The 20815-nt window shown below is 44.0% G+C and overlaps 1 protein-coding gene across 3 annotated transcripts in view; it reads left to right on the forward strand.

The window, feature by feature from the left end:
* The window catches only part of Pfkm (phosphofructokinase, muscle), a 45238-nt gene that overhangs the window by 10320 nt on the left and 14103 nt on the right, over positions 1-20815 (forward strand). For 2 of the 3 annotated variants that reach the window (XM_090324818.1, XM_090324809.1), the window contains exons 4-11: positions 6498-6587; positions 14319-14392; positions 16174-16251; positions 17860-18049; positions 18288-18453; positions 19877-19921; positions 20337-20445; positions 20611-20706. In XM_090324818.1, coding sequence (XP_090180944.1) covers positions 6498-6587; positions 14319-14392; positions 16174-16251; positions 17860-18049; positions 18288-18453; positions 19877-19921; positions 20337-20445; positions 20611-20706 — 848 coding nt within the window. Of the gene's footprint in view, positions 1-736; positions 834-6497; positions 6588-14318; positions 14393-16173; positions 16252-17859; positions 18050-18287; positions 18454-19876; positions 19922-20336; positions 20446-20610; positions 20707-20815 lie in introns of those variants that run through there. The other variant, XM_090324828.1, reaches the window with a different exon arrangement.

Below are 20815 nucleotides of genomic sequence, written 5' to 3' on the forward strand. Positions count from 1 at the left end.
AGGCATTAAAATAAAGGCCTGGGATGGAGCAAGGGATGGAGAGAAGAGGACCTGGAGCTCCTGGCCCACATTCCCAGGGCGCAGATTGTTTACTGTAAGACCCCACAATTATGGTTGCTACCAGAATCCTGCACCTCTCCTGCTGCAGGTTTGAGATGGGGGCCGGCACAAAGTGCTTTTACTTGTTGGTATTTCTTTCCAAGCAATTACCTTGTAGACTTTTTCACAGAGAAAAACAATGCTAATGTAGGAGTTCTTGAGGTTACCTTATAAAGATGGGTATTGTGTGTCCCAAATACCTGTCCACCTGGTAGTGCCACATACTAAACAAAACGGGACTGGGGGCGGCACACAGGTTCCTGGTCAAAGTTTAGTGATAGAGGAGAGCCAGGACTAGAGGAGGAGTTTTACTTGCCAAAGATAGTAGAATAAGAGGAGCCTCAGGCAATCTGGAAAAGAGTTGTTGCTGTTGAAGAACAAACGCAGCAGCGATATGTCTGGTCCTCCAGTATGTACAGGAGCAGATGGCTCCCAAGAACCGGGGGAGGGTCCCCTAAGTTCCTCGGGAGAGGGGAGGAAGCTGGAGCAGCAGCTCCCTCACTGGAGTCGAATTCTTAGGGGAGGAGAGAGGGGAGGGGAGAAGTCAGCTCGGGAGGCGGAGCCTCCTCGCCGGCGCCTGCCAGTGGAGCCTGGGAAGCCGGGCCGCCTCCTCCCCGCCCCGCGGCCCCCACCTGGCTCCTCCCCGAGCTCGCCTAGCTCCCCTCCCCCGCCTTTCCAAGGACAAGCTGCAAGAAAGCAGTGGCGGCGGAGGAGAGCTTAAGACTGAATAAAAGGCAAGAAGGAGGGAGGCCTGGGGTGAAGAGGAGCCAAAGCGGGTGGGGGAGCCGGCAGTGAGGTGGTGGCGAGCGTGCCGGAAAGGGAGCGGTGGTGGGGAGAACTGATAGGAGCTGAGGTGCGAGAAGAGGTGACACGGCGGGCCCGGGAGGCGGGAGCTGGAGGGAGGGGGATGGGTGCCAGGCGGCCGCGGAGGAACCTAGCTAGCCCTTTGGTTATCTCCCTGCAGTTGCACCCGCCGCTCAGTTCCCTGGGAATCCGGGATGGGTGGACAGGGTCCTGGTCAGCGTTGCCCTTGTCCGACTCACCCCATCCCTGGCATTCATCCAGTTCAGTCTGTGCACCTGTGATGCCACCCTTCTGTCTGCCTCCCTCCCCCCTCCACATGCTCCTTCCCACACGCATGTGATCTTAGGTATTGGTAGCATTCGCGTCTGCTTTTGCATCTCCACAGGCGTCACTGTGGGTCTGGAAAGGATGCTTCTATACATGTCTGCATGCCTGTCTGTGACCCGGGTTCCACCTGTCTTAGAGACTCAAAAATTGAGAGTTGTCCTGTATGGGTCAGGGCTCCTAACCTCTTTCTTAGCGGGAATTCACCCAGGACTGTAGCCTCAGGGGCCCTCTGGGATGAGCCTGCTGCTCCTGTGAAGCATCCCAGGCTGGAATGAGAACACGCTCCAGTAAAAAGACATCAGCACACTTACAAGTCTACTTCTTTCCTAATGTGGGGGCTTCCATTTCTATTTAGGCTTTTTCAGGAACAGCAGAAGTTTGGACATTAGCAGTCTAGATAAATGTGACAGTATATGTGTGTATGTGTGTTTGGGTTCCTAAGCTTCTAAATCCAAGTTGTGTTTGTGGCTTGGTTTTGTGTGGGGTGTGTGTGTGTGTGTGTTGGTACTGGGGCTTGAATTTAGAGTCTGGGTACTGTTTCTTAGCTTTTTTGTTCAAGGCTAGCACTCTACCACTTGAGCCATACCTCTACTTCTGGCCTTTTAAGGGTTAATTTCAAATAAGAGTCCTTCAACCCTCTGGGTAGCCAGGATTGCACGTGTGAGCCACTGGTACTCAGCTCTGAAAGTTTTATTGGTGAAGTTGAGCATCAACCCTAATACCTAGCATGTGGAGGCAGATTTTGTTCTACTGTATTAAGTCACCAGATCTGAGTGCTTGGGGACGTAGAATGTGGACATGAACCTGTCTCCAAGTCTATTTTAAACTTTTCATATATTTATATTTCTTACACTACATCAGTTCATTAATGCCTTCAGCAAGGCATTCTTTTGTGTGCACAGATTTCACTAGTATTTGGTAGACCATGATCATGATCTTTACCTTGAGGAGGTTTCAGACTAGTAGGGGAAAGTTAGTGGAGCAATCTGATATAGTAGTCAGCAAATGCCCACAGCAAGTGTGGTTGGTACAGGGGCTTGAACTCAGGGCCTGGGTGCTGTCCCTGAGCTCTTCAGCTCAAGCCTACCACCCTACCCCTTGAGCCACAGCCCCACTTCCCATTTTCTAGTGATTAATTGGAGATGAGAGTCTCACAGCTTTGAAGTGCCCAGGCTGGCTTTGAACTTTGATCCTCAGATCTCAGTCTCCTGAGTAGCTAGGATTACAGGCGTGAACCACAGCACCTGGCTTCCTTTTTTTTTTTTTTTTCTAATAAAGGGTACATGGAAAGTATTTTAGGCTTCACAGATTTGCAGGTCTCTACTGCAGTCTTGCTGCTTTAGCACAAAAGCCATTACAGATAGTATGGGAACCAATGAGGGAAGTATGGATATTAGAATTTTTCCCTCCAGAATAGTCTTGATAGGTTACCCAAGCTGGCCTTAAACATTTGAGCTCAAACAATGATCACTTCATCTCCCTTGTAGCTGAACTACAGGCAGATATCACTGTTCTCACACCTAAATCTTCATTTCATGTATTTTTTTTACATGTCATGAAATATATATTTGCAACTCACACCTCTAATCCTAGCTACTCAGGAGGCTGAGATCTGAGGATCAAGGTTCAAAGCCAGCCGGGCACAAAAGGACCTGAGACTCTTATCTCCAATTGACCTCTAGAAAATGGGAAGTGGGCTTGGCTCAAGGGTAGGGTGGTAGCCTTGAGCTGAAGAGCTCAGGAACAGTGCCCAGGCCGAGTTCAAGCTCCATGACCCATTAAAAAGCACCCAGGCTCAGAGTTCAAGCCCCACTGCAGACCAAAAAAAAAAAAAACCAACAAAAAAACAAAAAACCAACTGAACAAACAAAAAACCGAGAGCATGAATCTAGCTTTGGGCTAGTGGTAGAGTGCTTGCCTAGCATGCCCAAAGACCCGGGTTCGATTCCTTGGTACAACATACATAGGAAAAAAGCCAGAAACAGTATTGTGGCTTAAGTAGAGCACTAGCCTTGAGAAAGCCCAAGGACAATGCTCAGGCCCTGAGTTCAAGGCCCAAGACTGGCCAAAAATGAAAAATGAAAACATCAAACTAGCCAGGCAGGGTAGCTCACACCTTTAATCCTAGCTGCTCTGGAGGCTGAGATCTGAGAATCAAGATTCAAAGGCAGCCCAGGCACTAAGACCGAGAGACTTTTTATTAACCTCTAGAAGACTAGAAAAAGGGATGTGGTACTGTGGCTCAAGGGGTAGGGCAGTAGCCTTGAGCTGAAGAGCTCAGGAACACCAGCCAGGCCTGAGTTCAAGACCCTTGACTGACAAAAAAAAAAAAAAGCCAGCCTAGGCACTAAAAAGTCCTTGAGACTCTTATCTCCAATTAATCAATCACCAGAAAACCAGAAGTGGCACTGAGGCTCTAGGGGTAGGGCAGTAGTCGTGAGCTGAAGAACTCAGAGACAGTACCCAGGCCAAGTTCAAGTCCCACAACCGACAAAAAATTAAATCAAACTGGGGGTAGCGGGGGAAATGGGGACAAAAACATGAGAAGGGGTATCAATGTGTAAGAAGTAATGCACCTACTATCTGGCGAATGTAACTGTAACCCCGCTATACATTATCCCGACAATAAAAAAAATAAATCAAACTATTTTGTAGCTTGTTCATACAAAAAGCATGGAAGTAGCTGGATTTGGCACTGCAGGCTATAGTATGCTGACCCTTGATCTAGTCCAACCCTGTTTCAGCACAGAAGCAATTAAAATACCACTGAAGGTATTTAAGTGATAATGAGTAATCTAGTTCTGAATAATATGTTATTTAAAGGTCCAGAAAGAAGGTTAGCACAATTTTAAGTAATCAGTAAAGGTTTAAGGTTCGAGTGTGACTAGATGTAGTCACACCTAAATGATGGAGTTGGGTATGGATCTGAGAAAAGAGCTAGGATATCCTGGACAAAGAATGCACAGTTCAGGGTACCTACACACAAAAGCAAGTCTGAGTATTGTGACTTTCAGATGGAAATGGAGTGGAGAATTGTGGGTAAAATGAGAGGCAGGGGCTCAATCTTTGTAGCTTTAAATGCCAACCTGAGACGTTGGGACTTGAGCTGTCAGTACTGATGATGTATTATGCTTGCTTTTATTTAATTAGTTGATCAAGGGCTTGAACTCAGGGCCTGGGTACTGCCCCTGAAGCACCCTCAAGACTAGCACTACACCACTTTGAGCCACAGCTTTACTTCTGGTTTTCTAGTGGTTAATTGGAGGTTAGGAGTCTCTGGTCCTTTCCTTCGGTGCTTGACTTCAAACCTCCACAAACATCAATCATCAGATTTCAGCCTCCTGTCTAGCTAGGATTACAGGTGTGAGCCACTGGCTCACAGTGTATTATGTTTTTTGATTTGTGTCTTTTTGTTTTCCTTCTCTTCCTTCCTTCCTTCCTTCCTTCCTTCCTTCCTTCCTTCCTTCCTTTCTTTCTTTCTTTCTTTCTTTCTTTCTTTCTTTCTTTCTTTCTTTCTTTCTTTCTTTCTTTCTTTCTTTCTATTTGCCAGTCCTGGGCATGAGCTCAGGGCCTGAGCACTGTCCTTGGACTTTCTCAATGCTAGAGGTCTACCAGTTGAGCCTCAGCACCATTTCTGGCTTTTTTCTATGTATGTGGTACCGAGGAATCAAACCTGGGTCTTTGTGCATGTTAGGCAAGCACTCTTCCACTAGGCCAAACTTCCGATCTTTTTTTCTTCCTTTCTTTCTTTCCTTCCTTCTTCCTTTCTTTTTTTCTTTGTTTTCTTTGCTTGGGTGCTATTCCTTAGCTTTTTCTTTCAAGCTAGCACTCTATTACTTGAACTACACCTCTGCATCTGGCTTTTTGCTGTTTTAACTGGAGATAAGTAAGAATCTCATGGACTTTTCTGCTCAGGCTAGCTTTAAACTGCTATCCTCAGATCTTAACCTCCCGAGTGGCCAAGATTACAGGCATGAGCCACAAGAGATGTAAGCCTTCCAGTGCCTAGTTATTAATGTCTCCCGTCTTTCCTGTATGTGTCTTGCTGCATACATGTTATCAGTTGGGGTATTTATGTGGCTTATGTCTGTATAGCAGCTTCACTGATTTCCCTATAGGCAGTGCAGAAAACATGAGCTGCCTTTAAAGCTCTTGTTCCTTTCCACTCCTCTTCCCTCCATTAAAACCTTAGGGACCATCCCTTGAAAGTTTATTTTGTGACTCTGATAAAGTAGAAAAGGGGACCTCAAGCTAAAGGAGTCCAGCTGTCATAATAACCAATTTAGGTATGAAGCAGTGGTGATAGCCAGGTGCTGTGGCTCACTCCTGTAATCCTACCTCGTCTAAGGAAGCTGAGATCTGAGGATCGTGGGTCAAAGCCAGCCCTGCCTGGAAAGTCTGTGAAACATTTTTTGTTGTTGTTGAGTCATGGGGTTTGAACTCTGGGCCTGGGCACTGTCCCTGAGCTCTTTAGCTCAATCGACCACCCACCCCTGGGGCCACAACCCCACATTCCCTTTTCTTTTCTTTTTCCTTTCTTTCTTTTTTTTTGTCATTTCAAACCAATTTATTTTCTTGCTTCATGAGAAATAGGATTTTTAAAGCAGTGTTGCCAGCATACAATCACAAATCCTAAATGACACTGAAAAAAAATCACAGGGCAGGGAATGAATGAGATGGTAAACTGCTGATATTACAACAAAAGAGGACTCACTTCCTCTTTAATAGTGATTAATTGGAGGTAAGAGTCTCAAGGTCTTTTGTGCCTGGGCTGGCTTTGAACCTTGATCCTCAGATCTCAGCCTCCTGAGTAGCTAGGATTACAAGCGTGAGCCACTGGACCCAGCCCAAAAGCTAATCTTGGCCCCAAGACTAATCTTAACCCCCAAACTAAACTGTGATTTGTACCCTCAGCACTAAGCCTTTCTTCTCTAAAAGGGGAAGAACCCTCTAAGCTAAACCATTTTCTTCTTCATTTCTAATTGTGCGAACTGCTCTGCTTATTCTCCAAATAGGCCCCAATTGGAATGAAAGGGAATCAGGAGGGATTAGTCAGGACTTCTGAAGTCCTGGGTATGATTACTGTGACATTTCAAAGTGGCTTCCTCCTCTGGAAGAAGTCCAAAACTCCCAGGTTGTACAGCACAGTGTTAGTGTGGTATAAGAGCCTGACTTGGGTGGCTCTAACTAGTCTAGCATAGGCGTTTCTTGAGCAAGTAGCACTTTGGTTTAGTTGTATCTTAACTGACTATTGTCTTCAATTCTAGAGTGGATCATGACCCATGAAGAGCACCATGCCAAAACCCTGGGGATTGGCAAAGCCATCGCTGTATTAACCTCTGGTGGAGATGCCCAAGGTAAGACAGAACAATCTGACTTGTAGGATCTATGGAATTTCTTGACTCCCCTTACCCTGTAGGTTAACTCTAATCTTTTGTAGATTCACATTGAAATCCTAGGCCTTCCTAAGAATTTCTTTTAGTTTGAAGTCCTCAAATACATTTGAATTTTAGTTACTATTTTACTTTCCCAAATCTTCCTAAGTCTTCTCTCCAACTTCGGAAATTTTGGGGCCATATTTCATCCTCTAGTACCTGAAAATGTTTTCTTGAGAAACATTAACTAAAGAGATAAAAATTACTGAGAAGGCAAAATAGGTAGACTCATTACGAGCACTTGGGAAATAGTGGAAAAGGGTGAACACCAGGATATGGATTTCTGTGTCCCCAGCTAGATCCGCAGGCTTTAACTCTGATGTCTGGAGAGTTCCTGCATGGACAGGCACCAGCCAGCAATCTGTTTGCTCAGGCTTCTCTTGTTTTTTCATCCTGTAGGTCTTAAACAAATAGGAACAGCAGGACTTAATACAGAAACACTGGAGCATAAAGGAGCAGAAAAAAGAGCCTGAGAAACCCAGTCTCTCTGTATTAGAGTTCAAGAAACCTGGGGAGCAGGGCTGGGAGTGTGGCTTAATGGTAGAGTGCTTGCCTAGCATGCATGAAGTCCTGGGTTCGGTTTCTTAATTCCACACAAATAGGAAAAGCCAGAAGTGGTGCTGTGGCTCAAGTGGTAGAGAACTAGCCTTGAGCACAGAGAGGCTCAGGGACAGAGCCCTGAGTTGAAACCCCAGGACTGACAGAACAAGAAGAGGAAAAAAAAAAAAAAAAGAGAGACCTAGGAATCATAAAATTCAGGTATACAGAAAAAGTTAAGTAGGAGAGGAAAAATGGGTAATTTTTTTTTTAACCACCAGTTTTCTGATGGTTAATTAGAGATAAGAATCTCATGGTCTTTAGTGCTTGGGCTGGCTTTGAACCGTGAGCCTCAGATCTCAACCTCCTGAATAGCCAAGATTACAGGCTTGTGCCACTGCACCTGGCATAAAATGTGTAATTTTTTAAAATAGTATACACTTTGATCTTTTTGTATGTTCAAGTTTATAATATATTGAAGAGTGGCTAACAGAACCTGGAAACAATGATGGGGGAAAGAAAGAGATTTCTTCTAGTCTAGACCTTCCCCATCCTCTGTGCCTCTGATCCTAGACTTTCCTAAACTTTGCATGGAGTAGCACTTTGTATCAAGTTGTGGTAAAGAAGCTGATCTCCTTTTGCAACATAGTTTAATGAGGGAAAGATGGTCAGATACCTTAGAATTCAGGCACATAAGTAAAATTAACCAAGTATGCATCCTTGAGTAAAGTGTTCTTAGGTAATGAAATGTTGGGCTATGATTGAAGTAATCAATCACTTTATGGAGAAGATAGGTTTCAAGAAATGAATCCCTATTTAAGTATGGTGAAGAAAAGTGACTTGCATATTATAGACACTAAGTAAAAGGACTTTTTTTTATGGGTCATGGGGCTTACAGTCTGTCTGGGCACTGTCCCAGAGCTCTTCAGAATTTAGAAAATTCTAAAAAAGAAGATATTGAGGGGAAAGGGCAAAGAAGTCTGAGTTTGAAAAGTGGCTGGATTAAGAATGGAGACTTGTGGTAGCATCTAGAGAAGCTGCTGACCTGATTTTTAGTTCTGCTCCCTTTTCTGCCAGCAGAGCCTCATGCCTCGTTGAGCTCTTCAACATAAATTCTTGTTGATCTTGGATCCTTGGCAATATGGCCTGTGGTCAGATCAGAGAACCTGCTTTAAAAACAAATTAACAGGGGCTGGGAATTTGGCCTAGTGGTAGAGTGCTTGTCTAGCATGCACAAAGACCCGGGTTCAGTTCCTCGGTACCACATACATAGAAAAAGCCAGAAGTGGTACTGTTGCTCAAGTGGTAGAGTGCTAGCCTTGAATGAGAAAGCCCAAGGACAGTGCTCAGGCCCTGAGATCAAGCCCAGGACTGGCAAAAAAACAAACAAAAAACCAAAAAAACCCCAAACAACAACAAAAAAAAATGGAATAGTCGAGCGTGGTGGCTCACACCTGTAATCCTAACTACTCAGGAGACTGAGATCTGAGGATTGCAGTTCAAAGCCAGCCTGGGCATTAAAGCCCAAGGACAGTGTGCAGGCCCTGAGTTCAAGCCCCCCAGGTCTGGCAAAAAAAAAAAAAAGTCACAGACTTTCCTGCCTGAGCTGGCTTTGAACAGTGATCTTCAGAGTTGCTAGGATTATAGGTGTGAGCCACTGGTGCCCAGACTCAAAATGGATCTTTTTCTGGGCAGAAAAATGGCTGATCACATCTGATAGGTATGCTCTCATGGTTTGCTCTTCTAGGGTTTATAGTGGTTAGTTATAGATCCATTAGAAGTACAACTCACACATTCATTGGAACATTTATTCCTCATAATTTGTATAAAGTTTTATTTAAAGCCCAGGTAGAAACAGCTTTTTTAAACAATGACTTTCAAAGTATTTGTGCCCCAAACATCTGATCTCATAGAGACTCATCACTCACAGCTCTCCTCCCCCAAAGGCTATATTTGGAGACTACAAACTACGTGCTTATAATGTTCTCCTGAGCTCCTCCTGAGCACCTCGTGGTTGTACCCAGAATACCTTTTGCCCTGTGCCTGTAATAGTATCCTTCATCTTTCTTTTCATGAGTCAGGCAACTGCTTTAGATGTTTATTTAGGGAAACATGCAACAGCCAAAGCAAGTGTATAGTAGCTTAGGACCAGACTAGGCCAGTGAGGTTGGATAGAAGAGCCCCAAGAGTTATTGGGACTTCTTTAGTAGAAACTATCTCTAAACTCCAATGATTTTTAGAAATCTAGGAGTTAGGCACACAGGTGTCCAGGGTGTAGATAGAGGTACAGGTGGTAGGCTGGGAGTTTGGCCTAGTGGTAGAATGCTTGCCTAGCATGCACAAAGACCAGGGTTCTATTCCTCAGTGTCACATACATAGAAAAAGCTAGAAGTGGTGCTATGGCTCAAATGGTAGAGCTCTAGCCTTGAGAAAGCCCAAGGAAGTGCTCAGGCCCTGTTCAAGGCCCAGGAATGGCAAAAGTACAAGGTGGTGGTAATGGGGGAGGGGAGTGTCTTCAATCTTGATTTCTAGTAAAATAGTCAATTTAGATGTGGGGGGGATTGCTTCTGAGGGCTGGCAGAAGAGAAGATGGCCTTTAAAAGTTGGCTTAGCAGAGGGTTCCAGAATGTTCCTTATTGTGAGATTTTTTTTTTTTTGCCCTACTGCTCAACAGATTTGGATACTCTCTGCCTAACTATCAATTTTTCACTTTCTGCTGGAAATCTTTTAAGTCATTTGTTTTTTCCAGACACGTACTTCTCTATCATTTATTCAGATTGGGAGCAGGAAACAGTATCCTACTCTACATATTTCAGAAGAGTATTTTTTTCTTATTTCCTAAGATTACAAATGTAAGCTCCAGGTAGAGAATAGTATAGCTCTGTTCTGATCTGACTATGCTGTTCATCTTTCCTAAAGCATCGATTGCTTCGTCTTGATCCCTATTTTGTTTCTATAGTGCTTGCAGATTCCTAGCTTCTGATTAGTCCCTTTGTCCACGGGTGGTGATGATCACGATGAGGATGGTCTGGTTTGTTGATTCACACTAATGGCACGAATGCAGACTTTCTTTTTTTTTTTTTTGGCCAGGCCTGGGGCTTGAACTCAGGGCCTGGCACTGTCCTTGGGATTTCTTAAGGCTAGCATTCTGCAACTTGAGCGACAGCACTACTTCTGGCTTTTTCTACATATGTGGGTACTGAGGAATCGAACCCAGGTCTTTGTGCATGCTAGACAAGCATTCTACCACTAGACCAAACTCCCAGCCCCGAATGTAGACTTAGGGATATTTCCTTAATGATGCTGTAAGTAAGCTGTGACCTTGGTGCTTACAGGAGCTTCCTGTTGACAAGCTCAACCTTGCAGTCCTTATATCAGATCAATGATCAAAACCACTTAACAGTCTTCTCATTTCTTACAACTGTCCTCCTTTGGCTTCTAAGACATAGCCTAGTATTGATTCTCCTTTCATCTTTCCTACTGCTCTTTTGTTGTGTGTGTGTGAGTGTGTGTGTGTCATGGGGCTTGAATTTGACCTGGGTGCTGGCCCTGAGCTCTTCAGCTCAAGGCTATCACCCTACCCTTGAGCTAAGCCCCACTTCCCTTTTTCTAGGGGTTAATTGGAGATAAGAGTCTCAAGTCCCTTTGTGTCTAGGCTGGCTTTGAACCTTGATCCTCAGATCTCAACCTTCTGAGTAGCTAGGATTACTGGCGTGAGCAACAAAGCCTATTGCACCTGGCTTTTCCTACTGCTCTTTAGAGAGTAAATTAATGAGTGAATAGGAAACATTTTTTATTAGCATCTGTTCTTTGCACAAGGGAATTTCATTCCAACATGTCCATGTAGGCATGTAATATACCTTGGTCAGACTCTGCCCATCCATCTCTCTTCCTCATTTCCCCCTTTCAAACCTATCTCAAGAAGCCCCAGTATTCCATTTTCACATCCACCCTCCTTTATATTCACCTTCCCCATTGCCATTAAATCTTGGACAAGACTTATTTTCATTCCTTCCTCAGATCCGAGCCTCCTGAGCAGTGCCACCTGGCTCCACTGCCTTTTTTTTTTTTTTTCAAGTCCTGGGGCTTGAACTCAGGGCCAAAGCACTGTCCTTGGACTTTCTCAAGACAGCTTTTAGTGACTTTCACTTTGCCATTTTCATTCAGAAATGTCTTCCTGGCTCTCTATTAGCCTTCTTCATGGAACCCCATGGTTGGTTTTCCTCAAGGTTCATTTCTTTGCATTTATTCTTTCTAATTCTATACATTCTCTTAAGGTTTTCCTGAGCCTTAAACTCAGGGTCTGGATGTTGTCTCAAGTTTTTTTTTTTTTTTGCTCAAGACTAGTACTCTACCACTTGAGCCATACCTTCACTTTCAGCTCTTTGCTGGCTAACCATGAGCCACCAGGTGTCAGGCTTTAGATGCTCAATTAAGAGTGATTCAGTGAGTGACTGGGAGCAAATAATCATGTGATAAATACTAGGTCAGTCTGGAAAAGTAACAGAAAGGAAAGAGCAAAGAAAATATATTCTTCTGGGAGCTGGTGGTGTACACCTGTAATTCTAGCTACTCAAGAAGCTGAGATCTAAGATTTGAAGCCAGAAAAGGCAGCTCAGGCAGAAAAATCTGTGAGACTCTTATCTCCAATTAAACACTAAAAATCTGGAAGTTAGGCTGTTGCTCAAATGCTAAACACTAGCCTTGAGCACAAATACCCAGAGACAGAGCCCAGGCCCTGAGTTCAAACCCCAGTACTGTTCTCTCCCCCACCCCAATACCAAGATAGATAGATAGATAGATAGATAGATAGATAGATAGATAGATAAATGACATTCTGATATTTTTATACTGTCCTAGAGAGCTTTGGATCATTTAGTAGTTTGTAATAATTTTTAGTCTGGTGCTACAGATTTTTCTAACTTGTGGCTTCCCTGGTACTTGCTAGTATATGGTATTTCTCTAGGTAAGGCTTAAGGACTATGAATAGATATTGGATTGGAACAAAAATATATACTGGGCCCCACGACCGACCCCCCCCCCAATACATACATATATATGTATATTGGGGTTGCTGAAAAAGAGAGAGAGAGAGAGAGAGAGAGAGAGAGAGAGAGAGAGAGAGAGAGAGAGAGAGAGAGACTGAAACAGTTCATAATAAGTTGGTCCAGCCTATCTCTAAGATACTTAATCCTCACCATGAACCCCTCCTCACATTATAGCACAGTACAGGAATGTCTCCCCATCTCTCACCAAGAAAGTTGTGCTCAGTGCAACATCAGTAATATTGTTCCTTTTTTTTTTTTTTTTTTTTTGGTCTGTCTTTGGGCTTGAACTCTGGTGCAGTCCCTAAGCTCTTCAGCTCAAGGCTGCCACCCTACACCTTGAGCCACAGCTCCACTTCCCGTTTTCTAGTGGTTAATTGGAAATAAGAGTTTCATGGACTTTAGTGTGTGGGCTGGCTTTGAACCACAATCCTCTTATCCCAGCCTCCTGAGTAGCTAGGATTGCAGGTGTGAGCCACCAGGCCTGGCTCAGTAGTATTGTTCTTAATCTAGAACATACATATGCATGTTATGGGTTGGAACAAGTTGTCTTCCCCATCGTGCTTCTAGAAGAGTTCTTGATTTAGCAGGTACTTGAAAAAGTTGATACTCATCTATAAAGAAAGGGAAACTCAGACAGGTGCAGTGGCTCACACCTGTAATCCTAGCTACTCAGGAGGCAGAGATCTGAGGATCAAGTTTCTAAGTCAGTCCCAGCACTAAAGTCTGTGAGACTCTTATCTCCAATTAATCACTAGAAAATGGGAAGTGGCTTTGTGGCTCAAGTGGTAGGGTGATAGCTTTGAGCTGAAGAGCTGAGGGACAGTGCCCAGGCCCAGAGTTCAAGCCCCATGACCGACCAAAAAAAAAAAAAAAAAGCAGGGGCCGGGAGTTTGGCCTAGTGGAAGAGTGCTTGCCTAGCATGCACGAAGACCCGGGTTCAATTCCTCGGTACCACATACATAGAAAAAAGCTGGAAGTGGTGCTGAGGCTCAAGTGGTAGAGTGTTAGCCTTGAGAAAGTCCAAGGACAGTGCTCAGGCCCTGAGCCCAAGCCCAGGACTGGCAAAAAAAAAAAAAAAAGCAATCTTCCCTGCTCTTTTAGTCCTATTTTTTCCTCCTAGTAGAAGCAGAGAGAGAATAAGCACATTTTGAAGTTCCCTGTGCACATCTTAATATGCAAGGCAGCTGCAGAAGGTCAGCAACTTTCCATTCACAGGCTGAGTGAATGCCAGGAGAAGGTTGTAAGAGAATAAGCTCCCCATTGATTTTTCTGCACTCTTGGTCATAGCCGGTAGAAGCTGGAGGATCACAATTGTGAGGCACACATTAGAATGTAGGCCAACTCAAATGACACAAAAAGTCTGTCCATGTGTATATATGTGTACACATGTGTGAATGTGCGTGTGTTAAAATTGAGAATAATCCACCATCTGGCAATAGAAAGATTTCAGAATAATGCACTATGTTTCAGGTCACTGAAACATAGAAAGTCATGTCTTTTCAAAACAAAAACAAAACAACAAAAAGCCGCCTAAAGCTGGATGTCTAGATAAAAGGAAGAAAGCAAAGATGAGTCTACAGAGATAAGTAGGATGTCATGCAGTGGTAACAATGGGAACCTAGGTATTTTAGGACTTGAATTCAAATGAGAACTTTCTAAGGGTGCAAGTACGATGACCTCAACCCTTCAGAGTTTTGGTTTCCAAATCTAAAATGGAAGCAAGTCAAAGGTTTAATGAGTTGGTATTTGACAAGTTTTCAACAGTGCCAAACCTATAACATACATTCCCAAAGCTGCTTGCTTATTAATGCTTGCTTATATTAGTATCCCAGCAAGAAAAGATCACGAGAAAGTCACGGTTTGAGGGAATAGAAATACAGTAATAATGAGGCATCTGGAGACCCACTAACAGTGAGTGCAGAAACTGGGAGCAGGGAGACCAGAAAATTTGAGTGAAAAGGGAAAACCCTAGCAAAATGACTGATTCCAATCTTTAGTAAATTATGTGGATTCCAGGCTGTGCTTTGTAGTTGTAACTATTTCCTGCCTTCTTCCCCATTCCTGGTAGGTATGAATGCTGCTGTCCGGGCTGTGGTTCGAGTTGGTATCTTTACCGGTGCCCGTGTCTTCTTTGTTCATGAGGTTGGTTCTCTATTTTGCACCCTGCCATTCTTTCTGTTTTGTTAATCTGGTTCCCACTCTCTTCCCACTCTCTTCCTTACCTACCAGTGGCATTGCTGTATTTGTTTTTCCTTGAGTCTCCGTCTCTGTGAATCACTCCTCTCCACTCTTGGTTTCAATAATGCTACCAAGACCCAGATTTCTGTAAACTTCTTCCCATGGTACCCATTTAATTTAAAAGAAGAAGTAACTCTGCCTTCCTTCCATCTCCTGGACCTCGGGGCTTAGGCACTATCCTTGGGCTTTTTTTTTTTTTAACTCAAGGTTAGTATCCTACCACTTTGAGCCACAGCTTTATGTCTGGTTTTCTGGTAATTAATTGGAGATAAGAGTTTAAGGGACTTTCCTACCTAGGCTGGCTTCAAACTGTGATCCCCAGATCTCATCCTCCTGAGTAGCTAGGATTTTACAGACATGAGGCACTGGTGCCGTGCAGGAGCAGATTTCATAGCAAATTTAGTATATATCCTGGGGTAGAACCCCAGGAAAGGTAAATCTCATTGTCTTGTGCTTTGTTTTTTTGTTTTTGTTTTTGTTGTTTTGTTGGGGTTTTTTTTCCCCTACATTTGTGATTTTTCTTTTTTCTTTTTTCTTTTTTTTTTCTTTTTTTCTTTTTTGCCAGTCCTGGGCTTGAGCTCAGGGCCTGAGCCCTGTCCTTGGACTTTCTCAAGGCTAGAGCCCTACCACTTGAGCCTCAGCACCACTTCTGGCTTTTTTCTATGTATGTGGTACGGAGGAATTGAACCCCGGTCTTTGTGCATGCTAGGCAAACACTCTACCACTAGGCCAAACTCCTGGCCTAGTGATTTTTCTAGCTCCCTTCTTTTAGTTCGCTCTCATACTTTGTCCATCTTCCTTTCTATAAAATGTCTTCTCTTCTTATCTCAAACTTCATAGTCTTAATTAAAAGTCACTTTTTTTTTCTACCCTCTGCCCAGTATGCCCTTTTCCTTTCTGATTATTATTGTCAAAACCACCTGTTATCTACTTCTCCTGGGAAGCAGATTGGAGGAAATAAGATGAGCCCCAAATAAGAGTTATTAAGGTTAACTATTAAGAAGGATATTTTGATGTTTAAAGAATGGGAGAAAGTAGGACAAGGTATTGAACAAAGTTGATATTTCTTTGTACAGGTTAAGTATAATACATTCTCAACTGGTGGCTCATACCTGTAAGCTTAGCTACTCAGGAAGCTGAGATCTCAGGATCACAATTCAAAGTCAGCCCAGGAAGGGAAGTCCGTAAGACTTTTTTTTTTTTTTGCCAGTCCTGGGGCTTGAACTCAGGGCCTGGGCACTGTCCTTGGACTTTCCTCAAAGCTACTGTTCTCCCACGTGTGCCACAGCACCACTTTTGGCCTTTTTTACATATGTGGTACTGAGGAATTGAACCCAGGGCTTCATGAATGTTAGGCAAGCACTCTACTACTAGGCAATACTGCCAGTCTCCATGAGAGTTTTAGCTTCAGTTAACCACCAGAAAGCCAGAAGTGGAGCTGTGGTTCAAGTGGTACAGAGCTAGCCTTGAGTAAAAAAGCTCAGATACGCAGTTTAGGCCCTACAACTGGCAAAAAATAAATAAAAATAAATATAATATACTATAATTTCTCAAGAGCATCCAGGGATCACTAGTGGGAAAAGGTGACTTGATTCTCAGAGACCCTCATCCCAGAGATACTGTCGTAGTCCTGGGAGTTTAGGGGGAGCCTAATGAAAACTAAATAAGTATAATATTCCCCACAGGGTTACCAAGGCTTGGTGGATGGTGGAGAGCACATCAGGGAGGCCACCTGGGAGAGCGTGTCCATGATGCTTCAGCTGGTATGTTCCAGAGGACTTCTGAATTATCTTTGTCCTCTCCTCCCATTCCCACTTGGACTTGTGGTCTTCCAAATTCCCTGCCATGTGCTTTGATGTGAAGAGATTCTGTGATAAGAGAAGAGCTTATATTTGCCCTTTACTCTGTGTTTGACAACATCACCCTGGTTTGGGGGTGTTGGAGAAAGGGGTGGGTGGATGGTCACAGGACAGCTGGCACTTTATGGAAAGGTCACAGGCAAGACTTTTGGAACTGGCACATGATAAACAAGTCTCACTGTGGAGTCACAGGGAAAGCTGGCCCTGAAAATAACCTTACTAGAGACTGATGCCAGAAGCAGAGCTAAAAAATCTTGTCAGTCCTCATTGGATGGAATTGAGATGACCCAAAACCAGATCAAGAGAGAAGAAATGAAGCCATCCTTTCAGAATCTTAAAAACAACAACAACAACAATAAAAATGCTAGCAATATACTGGTTTTTCATAGCCCGATCTTTATGCTACTTAGTATTCCGTGTTGTTCTAAGCTCTATTTAATATGTATCCACTATAGGCTAACTTACTAGGAATATAACTATTTGCTGATATACTGAAAAACTTGCAAGTTATATTAGTATCATTATTATCCCCATTCTTCACCAAGATCCCCTAAAAACTCATGTAAAAATGTATTAATGCACAATGCCTCGTGAGTTCTCTATACAAGCAATTCATACCATATCCCCAGATCGTAACAGTCCAGAAACTTACATGATTTGTGAACACCTTAACTCTCCTTATCTCTTGTGGGCTGTTTATAAGTCTCTGGGAAGTGAAGGCTTCTACTCACAGAACTGGTTTTGTGTTTTTGTTTTTCCTATGAATACCTGGGTATTGTGGCTTCTGCTCCTTGCATTGCAGGGCCCTAGGAACTGAGAGGAACAAATTGGCAGTGGCTGGTGATCTGAGAAATCTCAGTGTGTTAGAGAGGAAAAAATATGACCAAGCACATTGAGATGAATTCCTAATGATAGTTTGGCTCCAATCCAATAATGTCAGGCCACTAAGGAAAATTCCAAAGACTCGTTATTGCTTCTCCCTTCACTTCTAAAATGTGAAATATGGAGATCGTTTTAGAAGTTAACATGTACATTCCTGTACTCTCTTTGAAAATAGTCACTTTGATGATAAAATCTTCAGTGAGATTGTGCATGGTAAGTTACTCAAGAAGTAAAGTTGGGAGAATTGTGATCTGTCACCAGTCTGGGAGAAATTATGAGACCCTATCTGGAAAGTGTCAAAGGCACAAGGTCTGGGGGCTTAAGTGGCAGACTGCCTACTTCATATGCTTGAGGCCTTGAATTCAAGCCCCAATGCTATCCAAAAATATCTCCAGTGTAATAGCCTTATAGGATAGATAGCAGAATATAGGACTGACTCTGCTGGCCATTAGCCAGCATTATTTCTTGCATTGGAAGAGGCGGAGAACTTAGGGAGATCCAGACATTTCCTGTGGAGTCATGTGATTCTGACACTCCATTACAGTGTTGGGACAGGGGTGGAAAGCTTAGCATGTATAGTCAACATTTGGTTGTGTCTCCTGAGGAGTTAATTTCTACTTTTCCATAAAGGGAGGCACAGTGATTGGCAGTGCCCGATGCAAGGACTTCCGAGAACGAGAAGGACGACTCCGAGCTGCTCACAACCTGGTGAAACGTGGGATCACCAATCTGTGTGTCATTGGGGGTGATGGCAGCCTCACTGGTGCTGACACGTTCCGTTCTGAGTGGAGTGACTTGTTGAAAGACCTCCAGAAAGATGGTGAGACATTGTACTTATTTGCATGAGTGTGTATGTGTGTGTGTGTGTGTGTACTTGTATCCCTTACCTCCCATTGGTGTCTGGATAAGCAAGGTTATCCAGATACAAATAAGCAGTCCCTGACTCCTTTCTCTGCTGTTGCTTACAATGGCTGCATTTCTTTTCTTTCTACTAGTGTGCTGAGTTGACATCCTGTGTACCTCACTCGTGGCTTTTGGTTTGCTTCCTCTCTTTGTAGGTAAGATCACAGCGGATGAGGCTGCGAAATCCAGCTTCCTAAACATTGTGGGTCTGGTTGGCTCCATTGACAATGACTTCTGTGGCACTGATATGACCATTGGCACTGACTCAGCTCTGCACCGGATTGTAGAGATTGTAGACGCCATCACCACCACCGCTCAGAGGTAAGGGGGCTTTGGATGGGACAGTGGAAGAGGATGGTAGGTAGGACAGAAAAAGCACTACCAAACACTAAAATGTTAGAGCAGTTTTTCTAACTGGAATACCCCTAGAGCATGAAGCTCCACTGTCCCCCAAATGCTGTAAGATTTGTCTTTTGCCATTGCTCTCTCCCGATTGTCTAACCACGTAGCTAAGGGCCTGAGTACCTGTGGTCAGACTGAGCCAGATCCAGGGAGTCCAAATCCACATTGTTTCCAGCTGTGTCACACAGAGATTGTAGTGCATGAGCACTACTGGTCAAGATAAGCACCCATGAGTTAGGGGGAGGCAGCATAAGAGGATGAGAGGGGCTGGGAATGTGGCCCACTTATAGAGTGCTTGCCTAGCATGCATGAAGCCCTGGGTTTGATTCCTCAGTACCTCATAAACAGAAGCTGGGAATGACACTATGGCTCAAGTGGTAGAGGGCTAGTCTTGGGCAAAAGAAGCTGAGGGACAGTGCTGAGACCCTGAGTTCAAGCCCCATGACTGCCCCCTCAAAAAAAAAAAAAGAGGATGGGAGGACAGTAGGGTAAGTGTTTGCCCCTGGTTAATCTTTAGAATTGCCCTCAATTTCATCTACTCTTCACATTCTTTTCCTTTTTCTTTCCCTTTATTATTACTATTTGTGTGTGTGTGTGTGTGTGTGTGTGTGTGTGTGTGTGTGTGCTGGTACTGAACGCAGGGCCTTTCACTCTACTAGGCTTTTTCACTCAAAGCTGGTGCTCTACCATTTGAGCTACACCATCACTTTCAGCTGTGTGTGTGTGTGTGTGTGTGTGTGTGCACATGTGTGTGCACACACATGTGTGTACATGCGGGCACATGCACACGCACACACAGGTCTTAGAGCTTGCACTCAGGCCTAAGTACTGTCCTTGAGCTTCTTCACTTAAGGCTAGCACTCTACCTCTTGAGCCATACCTCCACTTCCAGTTTCTTTTGGTGGTTAATTGGTGCTGAGTCTCATAGGCTTTTCTGCCTTGGTTGACTTTGAACTATGGTCCTCAGATCTCAGCTTCCTGAGTAGCTAGGGTTATAGGCAGGAAATACTAGTGCCCAACTCACTTCCAGCTTTGTAGTGGTTAGAGATAAGAGTCTCACAGACCTTCCTGTCCTGTGTGACTCCAAACCATGATCTACAGATATTAGCCTCCAGATAAGCTAGGATTGCAGGCATGAGCCTTCATTCTATTGTCTCTTACTACTGTGATTTCTCAGTCTTTGAAAGGACAGCTAATGGAAAGTTCTCCTTTCTAAGGAAACCTGTCAAGGAACTAGCATAAATGCATCTCCCAGAGGTTAAGTTGTCTAGACATCATCGGCAGATTGATCTTGGTCATAGGAACAAGGGAACTATGTAAACCTTACATCTTTCTCTTGCAGCCACCAGAGAACATTCGTGTTAGAAGTGATGGGTCGCCACTGTGGGTAAGATTCCCCATCCTGGCCCCTTTATTACATAGACATAGACAATGGCCCTTTCCTCTCTCCAGAGAGCTCAGAGAGGTTCCTCATGCTTTCAGACCTGTAAGTATACTATATCGTCTAGGCTATGTCACTCCCTTTCCCTGCCTCTTTTCTGCCTTCCTTACTTACCTGCATCTAGTTGTGGGTATACACTTAGGCACACAGCAGTGTAAAAGGATGGACATTCCCTGAATGGAGGCAGGTGAACATGAATCCTAAGTGTTCTTTATGGAAGGCATGTCTCGTTGACAGGCCCATGCCCATTTACAAGAATACAATGTCAGATGACCATGCATTTCACCAGCCCTGGGGACTGGGAGATTGTTCTGGGTGTAGTGAGGCTCTTTGCAGAGTTTATTTCTGATTGTCCTCACAGATACCTGGCCCTTGTCACCTCTCTCTCCTGTGGGGCCGACTGGGTTTTTATTCCTGAATGTCCACCAGATGACGACTGGGAGGAACATCTTTGTCGCCGGCTCAGTGAGGTACTGACACTTAAAAAAACAAAACGAAAAGCAAAGATTCCCTCATCCTATAATCCTGTTCCACTGATGCCTTCCCATCATGACTTCTCCTGCTGCCCCACTGATAATCCATTTTGTATCCTCTATTTTGTTCTACTGACCACATTCCCTTGTGTTCCTGACCAGACAAGGACCCGTGGCTCTCGTCTCAACATCATCATTGTGGCTGAGGGTGCAATCGACAAGAACGGGAAACCCATCACCTCAGAAGACATCAAGAATGTGAGTATGGATGGGTGACAAGGTTGGAAGGGGTGGATGGAAGCACATTCTATTTAGAAACTTCGTTCTTGAATGGCAACTCCTTTGTGCCACAACTGAAAGGTAATTT

Source organism: Megascapheus bottae, chromosome 2 (assembly GCF_031878675.1).
Source record: "Megascapheus bottae isolate mThoBot1 chromosome 2, mThoBot2.hap1, whole genome shotgun sequence".
NCBI lineage: Eukaryota > Metazoa > Chordata > Mammalia > Rodentia > Geomyidae > Megascapheus > Megascapheus bottae.